The sequence below is a fragment of the Macrobrachium rosenbergii genome, chromosome 21 (genome assembly GCF_040412425.1).
Source record: "Macrobrachium rosenbergii isolate ZJJX-2024 chromosome 21, ASM4041242v1, whole genome shotgun sequence".
Lineage (NCBI taxonomy): Eukaryota > Metazoa > Arthropoda > Malacostraca > Decapoda > Palaemonidae > Macrobrachium > Macrobrachium rosenbergii.
Genome location: NC_089761.1, coordinates 47,766,543 through 47,792,956, shown reverse-complemented (window position 1 = coordinate 47,792,956; position 26,414 = coordinate 47,766,543). Strand labels below are relative to the sequence as shown.

General features: G+C 35.2%; 2 protein-coding genes across 5 annotated transcripts in view; one reads left to right on the top strand and one right to left on the bottom strand.

Moving 5' to 3' along the window:
* The window catches only part of Ctr1A (Copper transporter 1A), a 118,315-nt gene extending 101,454 nt beyond the window's left edge, over positions 1 to 16,861 (bottom strand). For both annotated transcript variants that reach the window (XM_067123766.1, XM_067123769.1), the window contains exon 1: positions 16,731 to 16,861. The gene's annotated coding sequence lies outside the window, so the exon portion shown is untranslated. The remainder of the gene's footprint in view (positions 1 to 16,730) is intronic.
* Positions 352 to 26,414, top strand: part of Pgls (6-phosphogluconolactonase) — a 29,148-nt gene continuing 3,085 nt past the window's right edge. The window contains exons 1-6 of one of the 3 annotated variants that reach the window (XM_067123762.1): positions 352 to 628; positions 2,904 to 2,988; positions 4,300 to 4,391; positions 18,869 to 19,067; positions 22,775 to 22,975; positions 24,194 to 24,319. In XM_067123762.1, coding sequence (XP_066979863.1) covers positions 4,347 to 4,391; positions 18,869 to 19,067; positions 22,775 to 22,975; positions 24,194 to 24,319 — 571 coding nt within the window. In that variant the 5' untranslated portion in view covers positions 352 to 628; positions 2,904 to 2,988; positions 4,300 to 4,346. Of the gene's footprint in view, positions 629 to 2,903; positions 2,989 to 4,299; positions 4,392 to 16,735; positions 16,843 to 18,841; positions 19,068 to 22,774; positions 22,976 to 24,193; positions 24,320 to 26,414 lie in introns of those variants that run through there. The other 2 variants (XM_067123764.1, XM_067123763.1) reach the window with 2 other exon arrangements.

Below are 26,414 nucleotides of genomic sequence, written 5' to 3'. Positions count from 1 at the left end.
TAGAGCAAAAACTGCAACTGAAAATATTCAGTGAATTTTTTATTAATCTGCTTCAGTGTCAAGGTTAAGACAACAAAGTACTGTAAATGATACACACACATACACAATTTATATATATATATACAGTATAATATTATGTATGTTTGTATGTGTGTGTGTAATCACAGTGAAGACCAGACAGGAGTCCAGACAACTCAAAATAGTAACCGTCACTTATTTGCCGCGCGCCCACAGCGTCTTAAGCATTATAAAGTCATTTTGCGTGCCGTGTGCAGTCCATTAATCATTACATATAAAGACATTGTCACCGCAGAGATACGCCTGATCTCAATCGATACCGATATTCTATCGCTAATTTATATCGCCTTCTGCACACGGCACCAGCAGCTAGAGAAGCCCCGGTGCACACGGCGTTAATAGCTGTGACCTCGACACCCGAGTTTATCACTTTTATCTGAGTATCGAACAAGATACGTTGTCATCGTGTTGTTGTTGTTGTTGCTACTGTCGCTGTTGTTGTCCAGGCTACACGCTTAACTGGTGTGTAGCTGGAGAAAGAAAAAGAAGAGAGCTACATGTCCTTATCGATGTAGAGCAATCAAGAACATTTCCTCGAGACGTTGGAAAGGTAAGATAAGGAGATACAACAGTGATACTGATCAGGTCTTTCTCGAAGTTGATATTCTCCCTCCTTGACTTGTATTTTTTATAAATATCGTTCAAAACAACCTGATACGTGAGTAGGCGATGGCAGACATGAACTTATCTGAGTGATTTTCAAGAAACTACATACATTTTCTAACAATGTTATCAACAAGCTTGTCTTCTGAGTGCGTTTAAATGGATATACATCAATGCATACATAGGACTACTAATTCTTTAGACCCCTAATTCCCGACACAATGTTACAACTTCAAAACAGACCAAATTTCTGAAACATTATTAATATAAATTAATTCTAGGATCACTAGGCATTAACTCACATCCGTCATATCAACGGGCCACTTCAGCGTAACTATGATTTAGCAAATGAACGTCACTGAAACGACTAAAAAATAATTACAATTTATATGTATTCATGTACGAGTATGTATATATGTATATGTATAGATATGTATGTATGTTTGAATGTAATATATATATATATATATATATATATATATATATATATATATATATATATATATATATATATATATATATATAGACAGACGAGTATACACCAGTTTCAAGTAAAGAGAACATTCTTTCTGGAACTCACAATAAAACCCTCCAGCCCCTGTACAAGAGGTCAACAGGAACCACATCTTAAAATGTGTGTCCAAAAACTGTGAGAATTTCTGTATTGCCTACAAATAAAAAAAGGAGAAGAATACGTTAGCCACGAGTCACCAACACTGTTGTGTGCAGTATGCAAAGGCCAGCAAGGTAACTTCCAGAGCAAGATTCTAATAGAAATGCAAAATGAAAGAACGAGTCATGAGTATTAGGTCAGAGTCCACTGTTTTGTGGTAGAGGCTTACGTTCCCGAACCCAACAGCTTTTCAGCATCACAGTCACTCACGTAGCATAATTAATCATCCAAATAAAACCTCTCCAATAGGCCAATGGAGTACCATTTGACACCATTTACTTCTTTAGGGTACCAAACATGAAACATTCCCCTGCCCAAGGTAAATATTCTGAAGCTATGTACACCTGGTTAATGGCCTTAGATCAAGAACATCTGGTAAATGTTGAACTGTTTATCAAAAGTAACCAATAGTTTAGTATAGCACACTTCCATTGAAACCACCACTGACTGGGCTGAAACAAGTAATTTTTCATGAGCTGTGATATCTGACGGTCCAATCCTTCATGAAAACCGCTTATTGACACTTATATAGCGAGAAGTTTGTAAATATTCTTAGCATATGCTTTTCCTTTATATAAAACAAAAGTAGCATTAAAACAGGGAGTATTACATGAGCACATTCCTGGTAAACTCTTCACTGGCGATTAAGATTCTTTTAAGCTGCTTCAAAATTGAAATCATAATGTCCTCAGGGGCCCAAGCCTTTAGGGGTTTCCAGAGTCATAAGCCCTTAAAAACTAAGAATAATTGAAGCCACTAATACTGTAATTTTCTTGTCGTGCGACATAGCATTTAAGGGCTTCCATCTTTATATACCTTTACCAAAAGTAAGAACATTAAAGCCATAACATCACTACCCCTAACTAATCCTATAATTTTCCTTATCTTTACTGTTGAAGATTTCAATTCACCGATTGTCTCGAAAATTCCTATGATTTTTCAGTTACTTCACATTACAAAAACACAAATCCCCCCATTCATGGAAATCAATTAACTGAGTACAATAACTCACGACTTGCACAACGGAGACTAAACAAAAGATTACTGTTGACACAATAAATACTGCACCACATGTTTAAGTAGATTAGTGAATTTTCATTTACTATAAATCAAATTCAGTTATTTTCGAGGCGAGAGTGGACGGGTGGGTACAATTGTTTAAGGATTCAGATGAACAGAATGTTGTGCACCTAAAGAATTAATTCCTAATGCACTGATACCAATGTTGAACCACTTCCAAAAATGCTACAAAAGGCCCCCCCAAAAATAATAACATTTATATATGCTGCTGATAAGAGAGGCACCTGTAAAAAGAGAATCATGGCAACAAAACAGGTTTAAACAAAAAAAAAAGTCCAAGATACATTTTGTGTGATCCTTATCATTTATGGATTATATTCATAACAGCTTCTACCTTACTGAGTACATGTACCCTAATGTTCTCAGTTTCTTTTTTTAAGACAAGTTTTTCTGAGGCAAAATTAAGTGCTTAAGATCTTTACTTGCTGATCCTTTTTGCCTGTTAATGACATTTTTTCTTCTTTTCTAGGTATCAAATTCTGTCACCTAATCATGAACTGGTAGTAGCTGATGTCCCATGAACTAACGAGGATTTGGTACGAACAGAAGAAAAGGTGATAATCTTGGAAGACGTTTGAGGTTCAGGAGATGTAACAAGATGCTTTCAGGGTTCAATAAGTCTTTCTGAACGAAATGAAATGCAATAAAAGTTCAGAAATTATGTAAATGCTAATTTCAATTTGAAATATGAGTATTCCCCCCTACCCCAAAATAAAACCATGTTTCAAACCTAAGAAAAGTTCTGAGCCTCAAATTATTAGAAAATAGAACCTGTTGACTGGTTCAAGACTCCCTTGGCTTGAATCACCACTAAATCTGCAATTTGGACTTCCTAAGTTACTTATTAAAGCTCAAATTTCTCATTATTCAAGTGCCATATCAAACCAAGTTTCATTTTTCAAGATTTCTCTTTCAAGGTAAATATGGTTCTCTTACTTGGATGTCTGGCAGCCTCCCTGGAACTTTATCTTTTTAACAAGACTGCTTGAAGTAACAGGTTCTCTTTTTCTCACAATACTACTTGTACTTTAGACGACTGCTGGAAGATACCTGTTTGGCCATCTTCATAAATTCAATTCCAAATAAGTGCCTTTGTTGCCTATATGAAGAACTATAGCCAAAGCAAGTGACGGTTTCAGTGTATGCTACTTATTTAGCAGAGTAAGGTACCAATATCAATATCTTGTCAAGATGACACAGTGTCTCACTGCCAAGAATGATCATGACAGCAGTACTACTGATAATCAGCATCATAAACTTTTCAGACTTGACTTGAAACACTGCTATTAAACCATGATGTTTACTGATACAACCAACCAGTTGATAGGAGATACTCAGAGTTCAGCTACAGGTGATGGCTCCATTATTTGAATTTGAAATCTGCCCTACTTTCTTTAGGAGTGCAGCATTACTAATTGTTTTTGACCCATCTTGTGATTTACTTGTCAACTCTAACGAGTGTTTCCGCTGTTACAGGTTATACGAATAGCTTTTGCTAAGAATGGCTGGACTAAACACTTATCAGTACAATAATGATATTCTAAATCATTACCTTCTTTGACATAGTCCTTTAAGTTTAACGTCTTCTTGAAAGAGTATCAAATAAATATATTTGGTTAACAGATATTAAAAAAATATATTTACATGTCTTGCTGTTACCTAACTTTCACTAAGATCTCACACACGCCAGGAAAATTTTTTTATTGGATCGCTAGCAGTATTGTGTAAATGGTCTACCCCATCAAGGTAAGAAGAGATAGGGTACATAAGGATCTCATGATGAAAGGATGAATACCATGAAGTCTAAAGCCCCTTTTTCTTTGAAAACTATACATCAGATGTCTTAAATCTTTCCTTCTTTGCAGTTTGCTGTTCTTGTGACACTTCAGACCATTGTTATGATTATCCCTAAATGAACATGGAGGAAACAGGACGACTTGGTGCCATCATGTCAAAGGTAAGGATCAAGCTATTGGCATTCATTCCCCGGATGCAGGATGCCATTTGAATGGGGCTGCATTGGCAAGGCGGAAATCTTATCTTAAAGTGTATTATTCCCAGAATCTGACAATAAAATCAGTGGCAAGGAGGATGAACATGACTTCTGTCTACGGATAAAAGTGACAATGAGTGTCATTAAACTTTTAAGTCTTTTTAAAACAATGAGTAACGATGACTTCAGAAGAGTAAATCTATCATCACTCCACAGATGAATGTGTTGGCATCTCATAACTTCAGTAGACGGAAGCATGGTTATTTCCAAGAGCTGTGTCCTTATTATCTTTAAAGATGTCATATTTAAACAAGATGACAAAAACTGAGAAACAATGCACAGAGCAGAGTCCAGAATTTCTAGACTAATGCTTTATCATGCTGTTAAGATACAAACAAGACTTCACAAAACCATTCAAAGTGGACAAAAAAAAAAAAAGTAACTTACAGGACAGCTGTGATTTGACATCAGCTGAAAGATGAGGAATGTGACTGTGACACCGCAACCAATTACGGCCCTCAATGTTGTTCAAATGGCTACACAAGCAAAGTAGTCCAGATAGGACAAAGTTGGGTACCTGACATAATTGATTATGATTTCATTGTGTTTTATGAAGTGGCAAGACAGTTTTTTGTATTTACTTAAAAAAGAACAGCACCAGGAAGAGGACCTGGATCAACTAGCCCTTGCTTCACACACGAAGTAATCTGCACTTTTTTTATAATAAGTTTCCATGAAGGATGATGATGATGTTGGCTGGTTCAAAACAGGTTGCTCTTCATCAGAGAACATGACAGTTATATTCCCATTAGGTGCACATTACTAGAACAAGGACCTCCACCATACTTTTGAGGGGGTTAATTCAGCAAGGACTTTTACCATACTTTTGAGGGGGTTAATTCAGCAATCTTTAAACAACTGAAGTTTCTATGGCAAGATGAAAAGATGCCTACATGATGAAGAACAGAAAATGGAAGATTCCTCAATCCATCTTACTTAAGCAATGATTTCCCTCACTATCTGTGCAAGAGAATAGGTAACAACAAAAAGCAAATGTCCAGGAAAGCACTTCTTGAAGCATTATGTATAAAAACAAAACTGGGGAGCAACACTGAAATAGCATCACAACACTCTTAGCAAACAGTGCATAAACTTACTGATATGGTGCACATGACCAAGTTGAGCATCCAGTGACTTAAAGGAAATGTACCTCCTGAAATATTAGATACTATATCAGATCTTGGTGAGGCCTTCTCAGTAGTCACTGTTTTCCTTATAAGGAGGAATGGTGAAGAATTCTTAGATAACCAGCTAATTCTGGAAGCTAAATAAGTAACACTAAAGTTGGGTTTCTAACATACTTATAACTGTATTGTCAACTGTGTAAAGTGAGCAACAACAATAAATAAAGTAGAGATGTTAGAAATAAAACTTAAGATGCCATTAAAATAAAGTAAGAAATAAAACTTACAAAACCATCAAAATAAAGTAAGATACCAGCAGCTGCACCATGATACATGATGGACTTGAATTGAGTAGGCATTCTTCAGACTGACAAATGACAAAATCTACTGAGTTCACATTTACAGTTGGTACCTCTGAGGGGCATCTATCTATTTATCTATGAACTGATAAACTCCAAAACAAAAAACTTAGAAAACTCATGATTCTCCTGCTTAAATAAATCCTTTGAAGAACAAGGTGCGGAGAGGATCCCCAAGACAAAAACGTTATTCCAGACAAATATGGACTTAACAAGATCACTGAGTCACATTTCTACATTCACAGGCCTTGCCTGAAGGCTTTATTTTTCAAGTTGAAAATGAGTACGATAAAGTTATGAAAGCTAGACAGCTAAATAGGAAGAGACCAAATGAGAGAAAATTAAAAGACATAGAGTAGTGCAACTGATGCCAAATGAACATTACAAAGGACTTTACATATCACCTACAATATACCATGAAAGGCAAGCAGCCAGAATGGTACCCCTACAAGACAAAGATGGGCAAGACCAAGAAATCTGAGAGAGCAGCTATGGAGAAAAATCTATGGAGAGACTCAAGCAAAGTCCACAATGTTATCAGACCAATTAATGACACTACATTCCTTACAGTATTTACCAAAAAATACTGATAACTACATCGGAGTGATTCTACTTCCACATGCACAAACATCAGAAATTAAGAATAGCAATGGAAGGGAGGAAATTTGTCTTGGAATCACTGAAACAGACCATGTTTCATCTACTCTACCCATATATTATCCAGCCAGGCAAATATTAGCATCACATTAGAACAAGTGAAAATACAACTTCTACACATCAAAATTATCTGCAAATGACTGGGTGAGACCACAAGACTGAAGGATGTCAATGATAAGGAGGAAATGTGTAGACCTGAGAACAGATCTATTAGTGACTCCATTGGTGCTATGGAAAGGCATATTTATAGCAGCATCAACAACAGAAGTGCAACCTGATAAAAAAACTAGACAAAAGTTTACAGAGCAGGGGTAACATCACAAACATGCACTGTATGTAATTCAATCCCACAAGTACTTATAAAAAATAACCACCATATAATGGTAAATGACTTGAGCACTGCTAATATGAGATGCAAAACAACATTGTTAAAAAAGCAGTTAATGTTAAGGAGAGCTCTGTAACCCTATTATAAGGCCAGCTATATTCACGATAAGAACTCATAACAATCCTTTCCACTGATTCCTTACAACACTATCCAAATATCATCCATCCTTTAGTACCATAATTACAGTATTTGTAAAAACTTTTAAATATTAAAAAAGCAAGTTTGTATCTCTGGTACCAAGAATTTTAAGATCAAACAAGTACAGCCCCTGACTGTCCTCATGAAATTATGTACAGTTATCAGATTTTGGGGGTTAAGTATAGGTCCTGGGGATTAAGAAAATGGGGTTACAATAGAGGATGCTTTGGCAGAGTGGTAGCTGGAGTGTACAATTTTCTTACCAATTGTTTTGCAAGTGATAAGCCTTCTTAGCTCAATCTATAGTCAGGGTTGCTGTTTTTAATAAGCCTTTTCTAATGGGGAATTTCATAATTCATTTTGACATATGTTTCATAGACTGATGCCTTTCCCAATGCCAGCCCTCCCTATTTATCTAAGCTTGGGGAATTTAAAAGTAATAAGAAATTATTTCAAATATGTTAGACACTGCGGAAAGCCAGCCAGATGAAAATCAACTGTTTTCTGTATTTTTGTAAAAGTATTTGACAGTACTTCACTTAACGCCTTATAGAAGATTCTGCTATTTTGCGAGTCCTCAAAAGCTAGTAGATTATTACAGTATTCCAAATTTATATGGAATCAATTTTTGTTAACTTTTGGCTGACAGAAAACTGATTTAATCCATTTGAAATTGGGACAGATGTTTTGCAGAATGTGGTCCTTTCATCTTTGGTTATAGGTAGATTTTCTTAAGCAGACTACTTGCTGAAACAAATGCTGTTACTAATTGGAAAAAATTGGAAAAAAATAAGACGCATAGATCTTCACTATGCTGAAATTCTACTGTTAATGCAAAAGGTTTATGGAAATGCAGCTGGGTTTAGATCTCATGGTCAGAGAGGAAGGTAAAGTAGGATTTGTCAACCTGTCAAAACCAAGTCAAACACTCCAGGAAGAGTTTTACTGGAAGGAGTGATAAAAGTATGTGAGAGGTTTAGGTCTTCAGGTTAAATTGTCTCAAAAGATAAGGGCCATTAAAATACATATCTGGCAAGAGGGGGATAAAAGCAAGACAGGCATCTGGAATACAAAACAAGTATTTGTAAGAGTATCATAGACCAAACATTGATACAGTATTTCTAATACAGTAACCACTATATTATTGACACTAATGCATTCACAGGTGGTCTAAATATGTCTAAAGTGTGAGCATAGGAATAGTGACTAGGCTAGTCTTGGCTATGCTACTGCTAGGCTACCCAAAAATCATACCATGTCCCTGTTTAGCCTAAGAAAGTATACACTAACTTAAAAAACTGTATATGTAGAATAAAAAAAAAATATATATGTTTTGTCTTTTTATGATAAGAATACTGTACTTTAAAACGCTAAAATTCTGACAACTTAGCAAGTTGCCTATTGCAACCTCATAATCATGATCAAATAATTATCATCAAACAGCAAAGGTAATGACTGCATGTACTGTATGTGTATGTATAATGAATACTGTGTATGTACAATTGTAATAAAAAAAATTGCAACACAATGACCAGATAGCTGGCAGTGTTGAACAGTAGTGGACCAGTAATGCAAAGACTCCCCTGTTATGTACCTTTTCTATGGATTCTGTTTGCTATCCACAGTACAGTATACAGTTATATCATCTGCCAGTTGTATATTCATAGTATACAATTTACCCTGGAATACTGATCAACAAGCCAGTCAGCAAATGACATTCTCACTAAGCCAATCAATATAACAATGCTATGTTAGTCTGCTAGCTGAGAACAGGTATTTTTTCCTTTCCTATTCAGACAATTCAATCTTGCTCCAGATACCCATCCACATGTCCATTTTATTAACAATTTTGCCATTTATTTTAGCTAAGTACAGTATATATACATATCTGCATTGAGAAAACTGCCAGCAAGGGTATAGAGCAAATAGGGGAAGTGCAGGTAACCAAGGGATTACTGTATTCTGAGAAGGATATTAGGAATTAACCCTTTGAGATTTGGATGATAACTTAAGTTCTCTGTCAAAAATAAAAAAAAAATTAACCATAAATATTTCAATATCCAGGGGCACTGAGATGGTGGTCCATGAGGCCTCACAGAACTGCGTTTTATATGATGGTGAGAATGTGCGGAATACATTTGCCTTGGGGAGCAGACTTTACTCTGAGTTTGTGGTTTTCTTGCTATTCTTAGCCGTGATTATACTTTTCATCATTCACAAGCCCAAGTAGTGTTACAGTCATGGAAAGGCATCCATCCATAAAATATCTGTCAACACAAATAATGAAATGAGCCATTCAGTAAGCATTTGAAGCACCTGGAAAGGCTCAATAAAAAAAGCAACCTTAACTATGAATTAGGCTGAGAAGAAGTAGCAGCACTGGGATGCTACAAGTATTGGCTTATTCATGGAAAACTACCAGTAAATCATTCCAAAATAGAAATACAAACATTTTTGCCTATTTTTTATTTTCCCTTTGATTTTATATGCAATAACTGTCAAGCAGCACTGTAAAGGAAGTATCATAATTTTTCATGGTCTAAAAATAATTTTAAAATATCCAATACAGTATTACTTTTTTTTCATTTCTAAGTGCAAAAAGTAAAGAAATTTTTTTTTTCCTAACTTCAAAGCATCCTAACATAGCAATATAGTGTTTTACTTTTTCAAAGATACCAAACTAAAATACAATTATTTAACTTTAAAAAGATACAAAACTAGATTCTACCTTAAAAAAAAAATAAATAAAAAAATAGCATAAAGGGACACACGAAAAAACACAGAAAGCTGGAGTTTTGGATTCCCCAGAAAATCTCAAAAGGGTCAAGTGCCAAGACAAGAGTAACCAACAAGAGCATATAAGTAACTAATGTGAAGTCCATTGATCAATACGTGAGACTGTCCAGATGGACATGGAAGAAGACGGAAAACTGGAGTAGGATGTACCAACCTATGGAGACATGACTAAGGACAATGAGGGAAGTGAGAAGAGGAATGTTAGAATAACCTACAGGAATTAGCACAAGTCAACATTTTTGGCGAGAATTCAAAAGTTTGACTGACTGACATGTAAAATAATATACCTCAATACTGCATTTAATACTGTTTCAAAATGATTGATAAAATAAAACAATACAGTACTGTATTCTGATATGTAAGCTAACTACATCATATCAACAACTGTATTTGGTGAGTGATGATCAAACTTAATAAAATATTAACAGTTTCCATGACCCATTGTTTTCAGTATAAAAACCTTTCTTAAATGACTTCATTAATTTAAAACTCTCAACAATCATGTTTTCAGCATGGCTAAAAAGATATGACTGAGTGAAGACCACCTGCTGCAGAGCAACTAAATGTAGCTTGTGACATGACCCTGATGTCATGAAATGTAGTACTGTACTGTACAGATATTCCCATCACTTGATTAAAACATACCTGGAAGAGGGACTACTAAACAGATAAAACAAAGACTCTTAAGTACACCAAATCTACACAATTACTCCCTAGTATTCTCATAGTCATCTCAAAAACCTTAAATCTGAACTTTTTACCAAAAACTAAAATGAACCTCCAATAAATATATGTAAATTTAGCCAGTTGGTGCATTATTAAAAATAGCACAAAAATATGCAGTAATTTCCAATTAAAATGTCAAAAATGTGTTACAAAAATATCACAATTACCAGAAAATAAATTATAACCTAACCTACAGTGCGGCACCCTATTTGACAGATTTGAGAAGGCTTCATTCTCCACAAACATACCTTTTTCTGGTCTAAAACTAACTAACAGAATCTAAACTTTCTTCAATAGAAGTCAACTGAGTACTGTACAGCTTCTTATTCAATTATTTTTGGCTCTTGACTTGAAAATAGCTACTTTTTGAACCACAGTGACAGAATTGGGTTCTCATTATGAGAATGCAGTGGCTTCTCTAGCACAGTATTGAAAGACCATAAACATAAATATACTCTGCTGGGATTTTTATGATTGGTGACATCAGTGTCCCAAAAGGCAGCGTACACAGCCTACTCAATGGCTATTGTAATTATTTACCATAAACTTGCAAGTTATGGGATACTTTCAACTCATTATCCTATGCTTTATACTATTACCAAAAGGCTCTTTTCCTTCTTTTCAGATTCCAAGGGTTATTCATTTTTAATATTCCCAGGGGCCTTTTAACCTCTAGCTATTATCATGCCCCATTACTGTGGTCCCTTTATCATGCCAGCATCCTCCAGTTCATGTTTATTTACTTCATTCCAAAAGTATTCAAAATAATGCCTCTATTGTTCCAGCATCTTCATGTTCAACTTCCAATTCTCCAATTTCATCTTTTACATACTTTGACAATTTTATATTTTTTCATCTTTCTGTGGCCACTTTGCTATCCAGAATACAGTAATTTCCCTTTGCTATGTTCAGATTCTAATTACATTAATCCCAACTCCTCTTGATTGCTCTTCTCACTTGTCTTTCAACATACCTCATCCTTTCCATATAATACATTTCTATCTAGCCTACTTCAAGCTCTGTCCAATTTTGAAGGCTTGCATGTTTTGATTCCACCAGCAAGTCTCTTTCTCTTTAATCACTCCCCAATATCTCCCCACATACTACTGCTGCTGTCTTTTAAATGCTCTGTCAGTCATTTTCACTGACTACATTTTGACGCTTTATGTGCTGCCACTATCACTGATACTTTTAAACTACTTCATCTTTCAGCTTCCCTTTTTCATTGTTCTGACTGGCTTTTTATTCATCTTCTTCATATTCACCAATGTTAAATGTCTTCACCAATCTATGATGTGCTAGGCAAGCATCACCCTGTATACTATAACTACAATCCTTTTCTTTGATGTCACTCAAACTTTTTGTCATCATGAAATCAATCTGTATTTTTGCCTATGTTGTGAAATTCTAGCCTGACTTCCTGAACACATGTTCAGCAACTTCAATCTTGGCTTAAGTAAAATTCCAATACTGCATCTCACTCTTGGTTTCTTTTACTTTATATTTACCCTTAACATCCTCAAAACCAACTCTATCCATTCTCACACAGCCATTGAAGTCTCCTAAAATAAGGGTCCCATCTGACAGCAGCTTTTGTTTAATACATCAGACAGCCTTTGCAAAAATATACTTGGTTTCCATTTTCTGGTCTTCCTGATTATGGTAAATAAATACTATTAGAGCTATAGTACTGTTAATTAATTCCTTGCACAATATATCTCCAGTGAACGCCATCTTGCTGTTTTTGGTTGTCGTGTAATCTTCTGTTGGTGCACATATTAGCTAACCATAATACTATATTCACAGGTAGTAGCATTTATTCATTTACCATGCAGTTACGTGCATTTGGTGATTTTTAATTGATGTAGTTGGTTCAAATATAGTTTTTATATAGAGTGAAGCATAAACTTATCTTGTTTTATTTTGCTAGTTGATAAAATGAACATGATCACAACCGAAAGGCAGGCTCATATTAGAAGCTATATCTAAGTTAAACTGCTAGAAACCAACAGACTGTCTGTCCAATAATAGCTACACTCATTTGACGGTCAATCATTCTTTGAATTTTCTGAACCAGAGACAAAACCCAACATGAATAGCCTAACATTTCACATTTATTGCTGGAAGAAAAGGCCCTAGTTCATCATTTAATAAATGAACCATGGGTTATCTAGAAATTACTGTATGTTCATTTGGCTCATGGTTTTCAAGGTTTTGCTGTATTTCTTGGTTCAAACTATTTAGCAAAGATTTTGATGCCAGGACAGGTGAAACTTGATGCCATAAACTTATCATTGTTTTATTTTAAGACTACAAAAAGTAGTTGATAAAATGAACATGATCACAAAACAGAAATGTACTGTTACTGAGATGATGGTAGGTACAATAATAATGCTTTTGTTTACAGACACTACTATGCCATTGAACAGCTCTTCTGTTATTATCTATGGCTATCCTTATCATTCTAAGAAAATTACCTAACCTAGTGGAAACCAATGAATTGTTTAGACTGTCTAGTTTCACCAATAATTAGCATTTACCTGGGACTGCCACTGATATACGGTATATCTTTTATGCATCAATAAGTGATATTTCAAAAATTTTCAATCATTCTTTGAATTGGACTCTGAACCAGAGACCAAAAACAAAAACTGTATCCAGGAAAAAATAGAATAGCAGGTTCTGAAAACAAGAATTTGCCTGGGCTATCTAGGAAGTACAGTACATTAATTGATTATAAAATATTTATTTTTTGCTGGATAAGAAAAGGTTATATAACCTTTAGTTTCAGTTTTTCACTGATTGGTTGGAGGTGGAATAAAGGAAGCAGGATTGAGGTAAAGCAAAAAATGAAGAAACTTTTGTAATGGTTATTTAGAAATAAGTACCCCTTTGGGGTCAGTGTATGTTCATTATGGCTACCAATGATTTATAGTTAGGATAGGAGGTTTAAGCTGTATTTCTGTAAGTACAACTACCAAACTATTTAGCAAAGATTGAGGGATGCCAAAAGGATGATGCCAGGACAGGTGAAACTTGATGCCTTAGGGTAAGTCCGATTATATCTCTTAAGTACAGTACCATTGTCTATTAAAAAATTTACTTTTAAGACTACAAAAAGTATGCAAATAATGTTTATTAAACTTTCCATTCAATTCCAAGGTAGTATTCTATCACACAGTACAGTACACCAAACTCCACAGAAATGTACTGTTACTGAGATGATGGTAGGTACAATAATAATGATCCTCCTTTTGTTTACAGACACTACTATGCCATTCTGAACAGCTCTTCAAGTGTTATTCAGTCTAATATGCTGCCCTATGGCTATCCTTATCATGTCTAAGAAAATTACCCTAACCAATGAGGAGTGGTTTTTCTAAACCAGATATGAATTGTTTATTGATTTTTCTTGTAAACATTGTTAGTTTCACCATACTGAATTATGTTCATTTACCTGGGACTGCCATTTCTGATATACGGTATATCTATTTATGCATCAATAAGTGATATTTCAAAAATTTTCATAAATGCACATAAAGACCAATAGCGCTTAAAACTATTCATAAATCACGCTGTCAATGGACTCTGTAATAGGTCAAAGTACCAAAAACAAAAACTGTATCCAGGAAAAAATAGAATATATTGAAAGTATGCAGGTTCTGAAAACAAGAATTTGCCTGGGCTATCTAGGAAGTACAGTACATTAATTGATTATAAAATATAAAGTTGATTTTTCTGATAGTTTTTAATATGATATTTCTGTAGGACTGATTTATGAAAATCTGGTTATATAACGAAGTAATGTGGCACTTTCAGTTATTCAGTTTTTAGGACACTGATTGGTTGAAAAGCAAGGTGGAATAAAGGAAGCAGGATTGGAGGTAAAGCAAAAATCAGGTGCAGCTAGGGGCCAAAAGGAAACTGCAAACCATTTTGTAATGCCTACAATACACCACAGGAGGCGCATTGACAACACTAACCCCCTTTGGGGGTCAGTGTTGTAGGGGATGTTTACTCAATTCATCACACCCCAACTACCAATGATTTAGGCTTCAGAGTTAGGATAGGCTGAGGAAGGGGGGAGGTAGGGGTCAAGGCTGCCCATTCCTTTTAGGGATTCTGACAAGAAGAACATGATTCTCTAATCAAACTTTGTTTCTATGATCTATAACCAACTAGCTCAGGTTAAGTGGAGCTGGGTGTTTCAGACCCTTGGAACCGGAATAAAAGCGCAGGAAAGTTGCACATGTCCCTGTGAGCCGTGACCAACTGTAAAGCTGATCAAGGGTGTGTAACAACATGGATGCATCCTATCCTATCCTAACCTAACATTCCCTTACCCTAACCTATCCTAGGGGAACATGCCATAACCTACAAGGGGGGGAGGGGACCCTTCAGCCTCAAGATGTCCTCAACATGACACTGTGTGCATTAGAATGACAAGTCCAAAACTATTCTGTTGTTTTACCAGATCAGACCAGTTAGGTTAGGTTAGCCTATTGTAGATTACATATGGCTACACTGGAGCAGCTGGAGACCCAAATTATAGGCCAGGTATGTTTTTTGCTCAAAATACCTAATACATCCTGACCCAACCATTTCTCAACCTAACTATTACCAAAGTCACTGACCCTGCTCCCCTGTATTATTGAGATTTGGTAAAACTACAGGGTAACTCTGCACAGACTGCCATGTTGTTATGGGATGGTTCCACACATGCACAAGTCATTAGGGGGTAATTCTAAGTACTAGCTCCGTGCCTGTTTTTACCTTGGAAACTGATTTTTTCTACACTTTTAGGGCTTCTGATACTGGCAGTGCATTTGTTTGTTGTCAGCCAAATGGAATGTCCCTTTGCCATATTTACTGCTGGCCCAGGTTTGGGGGCGCCCATACGTTAAAAAGTTATTGCACTTATCGGATGGGATATGAACCATACCAAACAGACGTAGCCGTGCTCTGTCTTGTGAAGATTGCGCATGGAAACCCTTTGTTGGATGGACTTCAGGGGTTAATTACAGGTTAATTACATTCGTGCAACAAAAATTGAAAGTAAATTCATAATTAGCAACCAGAAAACTGTAGAAAAAGTCAAGTTAGAAGGAAATGGCCGCAGCAGAGCTATACTTAGATCTACCCATTAGGGAGCCATATATTCACGAAGGGATTGTCTAAGGAACCCTATTACAACCTAACCCAACCTAGCAGGCCGTGTTAGTCGGGATGCTCTGAACCCCAACCACCAGTGAAGGAAACTCCACTTTTTACCAACACCTCCCCTATAACACTGCGCATGCACAATAACATTCCAGTATTGCCAGCATACAAAAACATATCAGTTCTGATGTTAATTACTGGTTAATTACAGTCGACCGACAAAAAATAACGGTAAATTGTTAATAAGCAACCAAAATACTACAGGAAAAGTCAATTTCCAAAGTAATACCCGATGTAGAGCAACCCCATAGTGCTACCAAGATTTCGTATTTTCGGCCATTTTTGAGATAGTTCATAAGTTCCGGTCTGCAGTTAGACGCATTAGGCTGTCTTTTAATACTCGCAACAAAAAGACAGCCCACTTTCCCAGTGTAGTCTTGCATTTGGCTAATTAAACAGCTAACGAGGTGTAACGGATTAGCCAAAGTATTTTTGACGGAAACAAATTTCAAATTCCAAATAAAATGGTGAATTACCATATCATAAAACTATAGGCATATTTTGCATCTTTACTCGATTAGATTAGCCTGTAGGGTACGTTTAAAGGTAACATTTCCATACTATATACCTTTATCTATCTATCTATCTATCTATATATATATATATATATATATATATATATATATATATACGTGTGTGTATATAAATTATAAACATATATGTGCAATGACTAAAAAATGCACTGATGCAACTTTAAACAAGGTACACAAGCCCATTTGCCTGGCCTACGGCAATCCCACCGGCGAGCAATTTATGTAACTTTAAGCATGATGCTTAAACATTTAAAATCTAAACTTACTGAAAAGTATATAACTGGGAAAACACTATTATTTACCTTAGCAGCAGGTCGTTAAAGCTCTACGGAGAGAACCTAATCCTTCCCAACTTCGAACTAGCAGCAGACGGCGTAGCAGCTGGTGGGCAGCTTCGTACTCACGTAATCTCATGTAAGCAATGTTTACGTTCAGTTCACTGCAATATACTTTAGTAATTGATGTACATAAAATAATGAAACTGAAGTTAACGGGACCCTATTTCTGCAAAGAATACATCAATTTCCCCACCAACTTCTTTCAAATATTCAAATTAAATTACAGGTTATTTTCGTAGATCATGTGAAGAAAAGAACGTAACCAATTGTAAGGTCTGGCTATAGACCTTTATTAGGTCTCTGGATATGACCTAAGATTGTGTATAGTGATCGCCATCGTGTAATTACAGCGATAAATCCGCTGGAAACTTGAAGATTAGTTATTAGAATAAGAATTTCTGTATGAGATTATTCTCTACTACTGAGGAACATAGACTGTTACAAACTTACAAATGATGATCAAAGGAGTGCCGACAAGAGTGCCTCCAAAAATAAACCACTGGTGAGGGTACAAAGCTATATGAGGGCGTGACGATATTTCTGTAGGAAACAACACCTAGTGAATTATGGTACTGTAAAATGTAAGATGTTCAGGTGCTCATATTTTGAAAGTAATGAATATATGAATATAACAAAGAAACAGTCTCTCTCTCTCTCTCTCTCTCTCTCTCTCTCTCTCTCTCTCTCTCTCTCTCTCTCTCTCTCTCTCTCTCTCTCTCTCTCTCTCATATATATATATATATATATATATATATATATATATATATATATATATATATATATATATGTGTATATATATATATATATATATATATATATATAAATATATATATATATATATATATAAATATATATATATATATATATATATATATATATATATATATATATAGCTATGAACAAGAGGGGGAAAAGTCTGAATGTAGGCTACCAAGCATGGGCTTGAAAAGGCTTAAAAGTAAACTGACGGAAAGGCAATTTGAAGAGTTTTGGCCCTGTGCAGTATAGAAGATATGATGTGACCGATGGGAATGAAGCATGTTGATGTAGATAAGAGAGTTAATAGTCTGGAGTAAAAGCACGAATGGAGTGATTTGAAATATCAAAGAAAGGGCAGTCCGTGCGGGCATAAAGTTTTGGGATAAGAAGATTAATGTTTACAGATGATACAATACTTGATTGGGGATGGCAAAGAGAAACTTCTGAATTAATGAAAGAGATTGGAAGTGTTTGCGAGAGAAGAAATGTGAGGTAAAATGTGAGCAGGGATAAGGTTATGATTGTAAACTAAAGCCGGGAAGATGGAGCAATGACTGTCATTATTAACAGGTCTTTTCAGTTTGCCTCGCCCCTTGGCTACACTCACTTTTTATCCTTTGACATTACATCCACTTCCGCTTCCTTTTTTTTTTATATTGTCCAACCCCTGGCTATCATTGCTTGGTGCAGCTGTGGCGTTTTCTCCTGGCTTTAGATTTAGAGCCTTGTACTTCATCTCATTCATACTCTGGATCTTTTATCATGTTGTCCACCGACTCCAACTCCCTCTTTTCATGGAATGGCTGACAGTGCCCATGTTCCTGACTTTATAGCCTAAATTTCATAATTCATAGCTCTCTTTCAAATACGCCTGAGTCTCCCAATTCTTCTAGCCCAGCTGATACTATCCATCTCAATCTCCGTTCTCATCGTTACCTTACCTATATATGGAACATCTAACTCTACCATCTGACGCCCAATATTTCTTTTACGTTTATTTTTCTTTAATCGATAAAACTTTTAAAAATGTTTCATTTTCATGCCCATACAGCAATAATGAACCGACTTATTATGAAAACGGAAACAGTGAAACTATGGTGTTAAGTTATAAACCATCGAATGCCTTCCTCTTGTAGCCAGGATTATTAACCTGAATCCATGCCTACCAATGAATAAAAAAAATGAAAAATTCTACTTAAACCTGAATCCATGCCTACCAATGAATAAAAAATTAAAAATTCTACTTTTGGAGTGCAGATATAAATATTGGAAGCTTTCCTACTACTAACATTGCCCACTCTCTAAAATTTTCATAGGATACTTGAACCGTAATTCCTTGACAGCTGTTGAAAGTTCAACGGCCGCGATATTGTTCCCCGGCTTGTGCAACTTCTGTAATGTCGCCATTGCCTCCGCACTCCAAAATGGCGAGGAAAGTCGTGAAGGACGAAGAAGCAGTTACTAAAGAACTTTGCAGTTTGGTTGAAAAACTTGCAAATGAGGCCATTGAGGATAGGGAAGCATTCTCAATAGGATTATCAGGTAAGTCAAAACTAATAATGCCGGCAACGGAAACCCTCCCGTAGCGAGATTAAGCTCTTATTTTTACATCCTCATATGACATTATAACATCCGTAATTTTGGCACGAGGTGGGTTCGTTGTGGCTGCATCCTGTTGCGGATTTTGGTGGGTAATTTCGTTTGGGCTTTTCATTATCGCAGTTAGGTTAGCTCACTAGAATGAAGACAGGGTCATTTATATTAGTAAAAACATTAATTGACGACAATCTTGCTGGAGTATAAGTGTTTTCATGTTATATTTACTTATCTTTTCTCTTTTCATTATTATGCTTAACTAACAGTATTTATATCTTGTATTTTGCTGTACAACATACATATATATATATGAATTTAAATTGTTCATAGATTTCTCCAGTACATAAGTATATTATACCCATTGTTATCACCATATGGCTAAAACACATGTTTACTTTGGTTGACTTATGCTAGTTTTTATAAGCAAAGAATTATTGTAAATAGTGGTTTAAACTTGTTGTTATTTCTGAAACAGAAAATTGCTTTGGGCTAGTCAAGTCATCAAAAGAAAAATTTGTTCCAAGTATATATTATTTGGAATATAGAATTTAGGCCAATGTCAAACGTTAGGACCTACGAGGTCATTGAGAGCGAAAAGGGAAGTCGAGAGTAGAAAGGTCTGAAAGGTGTAACAGAAGGAAACCTCACAGTTGCACTATGAAACAATTGTTAGGAGAGGGTAGATAGGCTATCAAGGTGGAAGAAAGAGAATACGAATGGAGGTACAGTAAAAGGAATGAAAGGGAATGCAGCCAGGGGCTGAGATGCTACATAGAACCTTAAGTAATGCCTACAGTGCACCATGTAGATTCACTGATGGCACTACTCTCTTGCGGGGCTAGAGTATATTATGTAATACTATAATGCTACCAGGTAAAGTTAGAGGAAGATATTGTTAAGCCTTTCTTTATTTTCCTGAATAGACAAAGATGCTCATTTTTGGTTGTCTGTGGAGGAATATACTCAACTTGAGCTCCCATCAGTACTGGTTTATTTGCAAAAAGTTAGAAGGCAGTATGTTAGAAAATATGCCAGTATAGTGGCACCTTTATGCACATGTAATAAAGAACAGTAAATTATGAGTTGAGAATGCTTAGCATGTTCTGTTTTTCTTGAAGTTATATTCATAAACAGGATAATATACTGAGAATAAGCTGTAAAACATTTATATATTTACTTTACTTCACATTTTAGTTATGAGAAAATAAAATTAAATTCTCCAATAAAAATTTTAAATGAACCCAGTTTATTATTACAGACAAGTTTGTAAAGCATTTTTAAAGGCATCTAATCCAAAATGATCTAGCATAATCTGAAAACTAAGTGATGTTTGATAGCTAGGCCACACAAAAATAAATTCAGGGATGATGATAGCCTGATCTGACCAATTCTGATTGAGAGCTTATGCCTACTTGTATATTAACATGTCTAGTTTTACCAAGCTGGTTTTGTTCCAGCAGAGCTGTTGCTCCTTGAGCGGCCTGTGCAAAGATAACTAAAGTATAATTTTCATGTGATTCACTGAACTTTACCCTGGATGAGAGTGATAAACTTAATATAATCATTAAACTTTAGGTCTCAGCTTGAAGTAAAAACAGGAAATAAAAGATGTAGGCCAGTTAATGAGATTAAATAAAACATGTTTTAGTAGAAGAAACAACATCCTATACCTGTATTGCATAACCTTACTTTATTTAATACTCATCAGTTTATTGATGATTAATTACTACCAATATCAGCGGAGTTTGTCAGCCAACAGTATTAACTTTATAAAGATATTGTAGCTGTAATGGATTAACTCTAAAGAAGGGATTTTAAACACTTACCAGACTTCTTCTATAATCAAACTTAATGTCATTATCTTGAAAATATTTACATTTATTGGTTTCCTACTCCAGTACAGGATTTCTATCTTGTGTACTTCCTGCCAGAATTCTCATCTGGTCCAGGTGTTCATCTTTGCCCTTTAACCATAGCTCTCAGGGCCATCTCATGTCATTAGCCTGCCTATTACTGTGCAGCTGTGACTGTTCCACTCATCATACATACCCAAACCATCTCAGTCCTTGAGATCATAGTGTACTGTGTAGTTTCTGGGCACACATCTTGCAGGTCTTATACACATATTTACTGTTGGAATGTGTAGTCCATCAGTTGCTGTTGCTATCTTGGTCTTACTGCTCTTACAAATAGACTGTGTTTCACAACAACAGAAATATTCTGCCTTTCCCATAACATAATCCTCATCATCATGTGTTCTCACCATCAACTCCTTTATATATTAAGGAAATTCATCTATTTTTTGTTTTACAGTCCTGAGCATATCCTGCAATACTGAATTTTATTAACTACAATATATTCTAACTACACTATATACTGTACTGTACATCTCAATGGGGCATCCACATGGTCACTTTTCAGACTCAACTTCTTTTCTTCCTTTCAAGTCAACATAAATTTTGTTTTGCTTATGCTGTATTGATTTTTAATTTTCTTTCCTTTATTCCATTCCTCTGTCTTTTAATCATTTTTAAGACTTCTTCATTTATACAGTAGTTCCATGGGACCTTCCATTTAACACTTCTTTGTAGCTTCCTCCATAAATATTACAGTATAAACAATAGAGGATTCATACTGTACTTTTATGGGTTCCAAACCATTACTACAGTTGTAATTACCTTCCCCAACTTAACAATTATTAATGGTGAGACAACCTTACACACCTTAATGGTAAAGGTTGAGTGGAGCTTACACAAAGATCCTGGCACTCCCTATTTTCATGTCACATCGCATTTATGGTACTGTACTGTACTGTGTTAGCCAGCCAATCATGTCAGGTCACTGTGTAATCTTTTTCATTAATTACGGTACTCATTCTCAGTGAAGCATACAGTAGAATTTATGATGTTCATTATATTTTTAATAGGTCACAATAACTTTGACGCAGGGTGATGCATTCAATATTCCCTCCTGGGCTGCATGAAGAAATAATAAATCTTTTCTTATACAGTATAAGGAAATAACATAATTAACTAATACTAGAACCCAACTTAGGCCTAGTGTTGGAGTAATAGGCCCAGGAATCTGATTGGCCAAATATTTTGATGCAATGGATATACTGTACTGTAGTACTTAACAATTCAATGGATATTTTAGTTTTTATATCAAGGTAATTCAGATGGCAATAAACTTTGTACTTTGCAGTTTTGTACCATCTTAAGATATGTTTTGTAAACAATTTAGGAAAGCGGTATATTGCACCATTTTCAAAATACATATCCTGGTGTTATAAGCAGTAAGTGTTGTAAATAATACATGGAATTGTGTATTTGGGTTCTTTTTTTGACATTAGGTTGAAGTGAAGTACTGGAATTAGTTAAATGTCTTTTAAGTAGAGAGTTAATCTGATGCTACCAAAGAAACACCTCCACTACAATTTACTTTATTTTTTTTATGGTAATATTTTATGTTGAGTACCATATTTATGTTCACTACATGTAAGATACAAATACAGTACCATACAGGATGTTTAATCCATGTTGTTGTGACTTTTCTAGCTATTTTGTATGTTCAACTTCTTTGGTTGAGATTTGTCATTAGTGCCCATACATTATCATTTTAAGTCCGTATACTTGATTGATTTTTCCTTGCAGGAGGATCTCTGGTAAAGTTCCTGTGTAATGGTTTACCATCTATAAGTACATCTTGGGATAAGTGGTCCTTGTTCTTCTGTGATGAGCGTTTAGTACCTTTCTCAGATGAAGATTCAACCTTTAAGCTTTACAAAGAAGGGCTCATTGGCAAGACACCCTTGACTGAGGAGCAGTTTGTTGTAATCAATCCAGAGTTAGAAGGTAAGAGGATGAGGTAGGAGACTTTTTTTTTTTTTTCAATATGTTTTGGTTCTTACTCGACTGAACATTTAGCACATCTCAGTTTTTACATGGGAATTCATCAGAGAACCTGAGTGGTCCAAGACCACTCTTTGGAGAAAAAAAAAAAGCAGATAAATTGAGTCCTTAGCATTAGGATAAGCACACTATGTCATAAAAGTTGTCTGGATTCACTTCCCATAAATATGAGAGAAAATATGAGGGTGGTGATTTGCAAAATTTACCAGTATGGAAGTTACCATTTAATTTGATTTCAAAAATGCCATCAGTTCACTGAGATACTAAGTGCAAGCTTCACTTCAGATGGAACTTGTCTTAGTATCTAATTTATTTTCCATTTTCAAGATAACAGTTATGTACATGCCATGAAGGGAGTTAAGTTGACCACAACCACATATTTGAAGAATAAAAACTATAGTGTTTAAATATGGCACCAAAAGGTCCGAGTTCAACTCTTAGGCCTGTAGCTTGGAAGTTTAAACTGAACTCTAAGTTCTGTTAAATAACACTACAGTAATAGGATGTTTTTGGATTGGTAGTTATTTAGTACTGTAAGTACTGTAACTACCAGTAATTTACATACATGTAAAATCTCAAAACAGTACTATGCAGTAGTGTACAAATTAACTGCAAATCTTATCTATGATGTATTCAGCTGATGAAACATGCTGGGTGTTCACACAGGAAATGAAAGCCCCAATATCATACTGTACAACACAAGATTTACATTACAATTTCAGTCATTTCAGAGGTAAATTACTTAATTAATCAGTTTTTAAAAACAACAACTGTAAAATTGTAGACCCATTATTGTACATTCCCATGTACATTTATTCCCAAAATTTTCCAAGCATTCCTGCTTCCCTGATGTGTCACAGCAGTCCACTTTAGAATACTTATGTCTCTTTGAGATTATTTTGGTATGTTGAAAATTTGATATTACAAAACTTATCATTAGAATGTAGTAGTAAATAAATTGTTTGTATTTTGTTAACCATAAATAGTAATTTTCATGCTGTATCCATTTACAATTTGGATGTCATACTGCACAGTAGTGATTAATCATTCAACCACTATCAAGATTTCAGTTAAAACATTTTTTTTAAATTGTCTTATGTAAACCCTAAAGTGTGTTAGTGTTTCTGCCTCTGAAATACTTCTGATCTCCTCTTCCTGAAGTGGACGAAGCAGCAAAAGACTATGAAAGTAAATTGCGAAGCAAATTTCCTGACTGTGAATGGCCAGTGTTTGATCTTCTGCTCCTTGGAATGGGGCCTGATGGACATACTGCCTCTTTATTCCCTGGTAAGTGGAACTACTGTCTCTAGCTTGACCTTTACATGAATCACATGTTTCATTTCATGGTAAATTAGAGTAATGGATACTTATGTTAAGGTTTAAGACTTGTGAGTTGTAAGTTTGCCCAGCAGACTAAATTTTTCAGTCCTGTATGATATATGGAATTTCTTCATCACAGTATTGGTTTAATTTAAATAGAAACAGTTCATAAAAGGGTTAAATGTATTAATAACACTGATGTGTGTACAGGGCTATCTGTTTAATTTTACTTTGAAGGTAGCCCAAATTTCTTTTGGCGAGATGAAGACCCCTTATGTATTACTGTACTGCAGTTTTTAACCTGATGGTCTGGGTAAACTATTTTATATTACTGTACATAATAGTAATGTATAGTAGTAACCTTGGGTAAAAAATAGTTTAATACATGTACTATACTGTCACAAGGTTTATGTAACTAAATAACTAAATATACTGCAAGAGCCAGAAGGATATAATAAAAGGCATCAGTACTCAGTGCTTTCATGTATTTAATATACTGTACACTTCATGGTGACGAAGTGAAAGACTGCTGAGGGACATCAGAAAGTAAAAGTAAATGCCTAAATGTAATTAAAAAAAAAAAAAAAAGGACTAAGCAGCAGCCATGTAGCTAAACAAGCAAACAGTTCACAGCTAAAGAAACTGCACTTGAGTGAAAAGTGATCCTAAAAATAATAAAACAGCTAAAAACGGTAGTTGCATAATTTTGAATTGTTGACGACACCCTTCAAAATCCAATTATCCAGTGTGTATTGACCCTTGCTAATACTAAAAGTAATCTGACTCTAGTTGCATTACACTAGATCTTGTAATATTTCTTTTAACAATATCTAGACAAAACAGTTCTATAGAATTTCTCCAATTAGTAAAATGATAACAGTTGTTCATGTTTACAAAAAAAAATGTTGGACCTATTCCCCACCTTGTGATGGCATAGCAAATGGTTGCCAGGCACCTCTTCATTTTGTTTGCTCCCTTTTGGATACTCTATCCTTCATTGGTGCCCTTCATCATTGAAATTTGTTCTGCTCTCATCAAGGCCCACAAGCCGACATTGCAACTTAGATTTCTACGCAATTGTTTAAGTGAACATGTTATTCCTAAATCTTTTTTGTCCAAGAAACATCACCATCAAAGCCCTTTGAAGAATATGTACAGGCAGTCCCCGGTTTACGACGGGGGTTCCATTTTTATGCTGTGTCGTAAACCGAAAAATCGTCGAAAATCGTCAAAAATCCTATGAAAACCTTGCTTTTAATGCTTTGGGTGTACTGAAAACGATGTAAACTGCATTTTTATTGAGTTTTTCATAAAAAAAAAACAATCCAAATTTTGATTATTCTGCCATTTTTAGAGCCATATTTCTTCCGTCGGATCAGCATATGACGCGTCGTAACCCCAGAACATGCGTTGTAAACCGGAAAATAATTTCTGATGAGTATATTTGAAAAGCGTCGTAACCTCTGAGCATCGTAAGCCGGACCCGTCATAAACCGGGGACTGCTTGTACTGTCTTTTTGTGCAGACATGCAAGTTAACAAACCACCACTAGTCAACAACCTTGTTACCATGTTCAATGACCATACCTCAATTTGCATTGAGAGATACTTCTATATAATATAAAAGCCTCTGGTTTGTATAGGAAAAATGCAAATTTCTTAGACATTCTGGTGTATTTGCAAAGATAAAATGAACTAAGTAGAAATAGCAAGATCTTTACGCAATTTGGAAACATTTGATTCCTCTTTAGTTTAAAATTTTAAGATCTGTAAGGGTATAGCCTATGGTGTTTCTTCTGTAAAATGTTATTCTAAACCTCCACCAGGTTTATAAACATGCACAGGAAACTTAAATACAAACAAAACCCTACATATTACAAAAACTGACAAATCAAATTCAGTTGTGTTGATGAATAATTTTGATTTAGGAAAATTAGGCTATGAAGCCAAACACTGGGCCACTTTCAACCATTCAGTGCATAAGTATTGATAAATAGGGATGAATGTAAGAAATGTTAAGTGATCGAGAAACATTCAGAATTATAATCCCCCGGAAAAGTTGA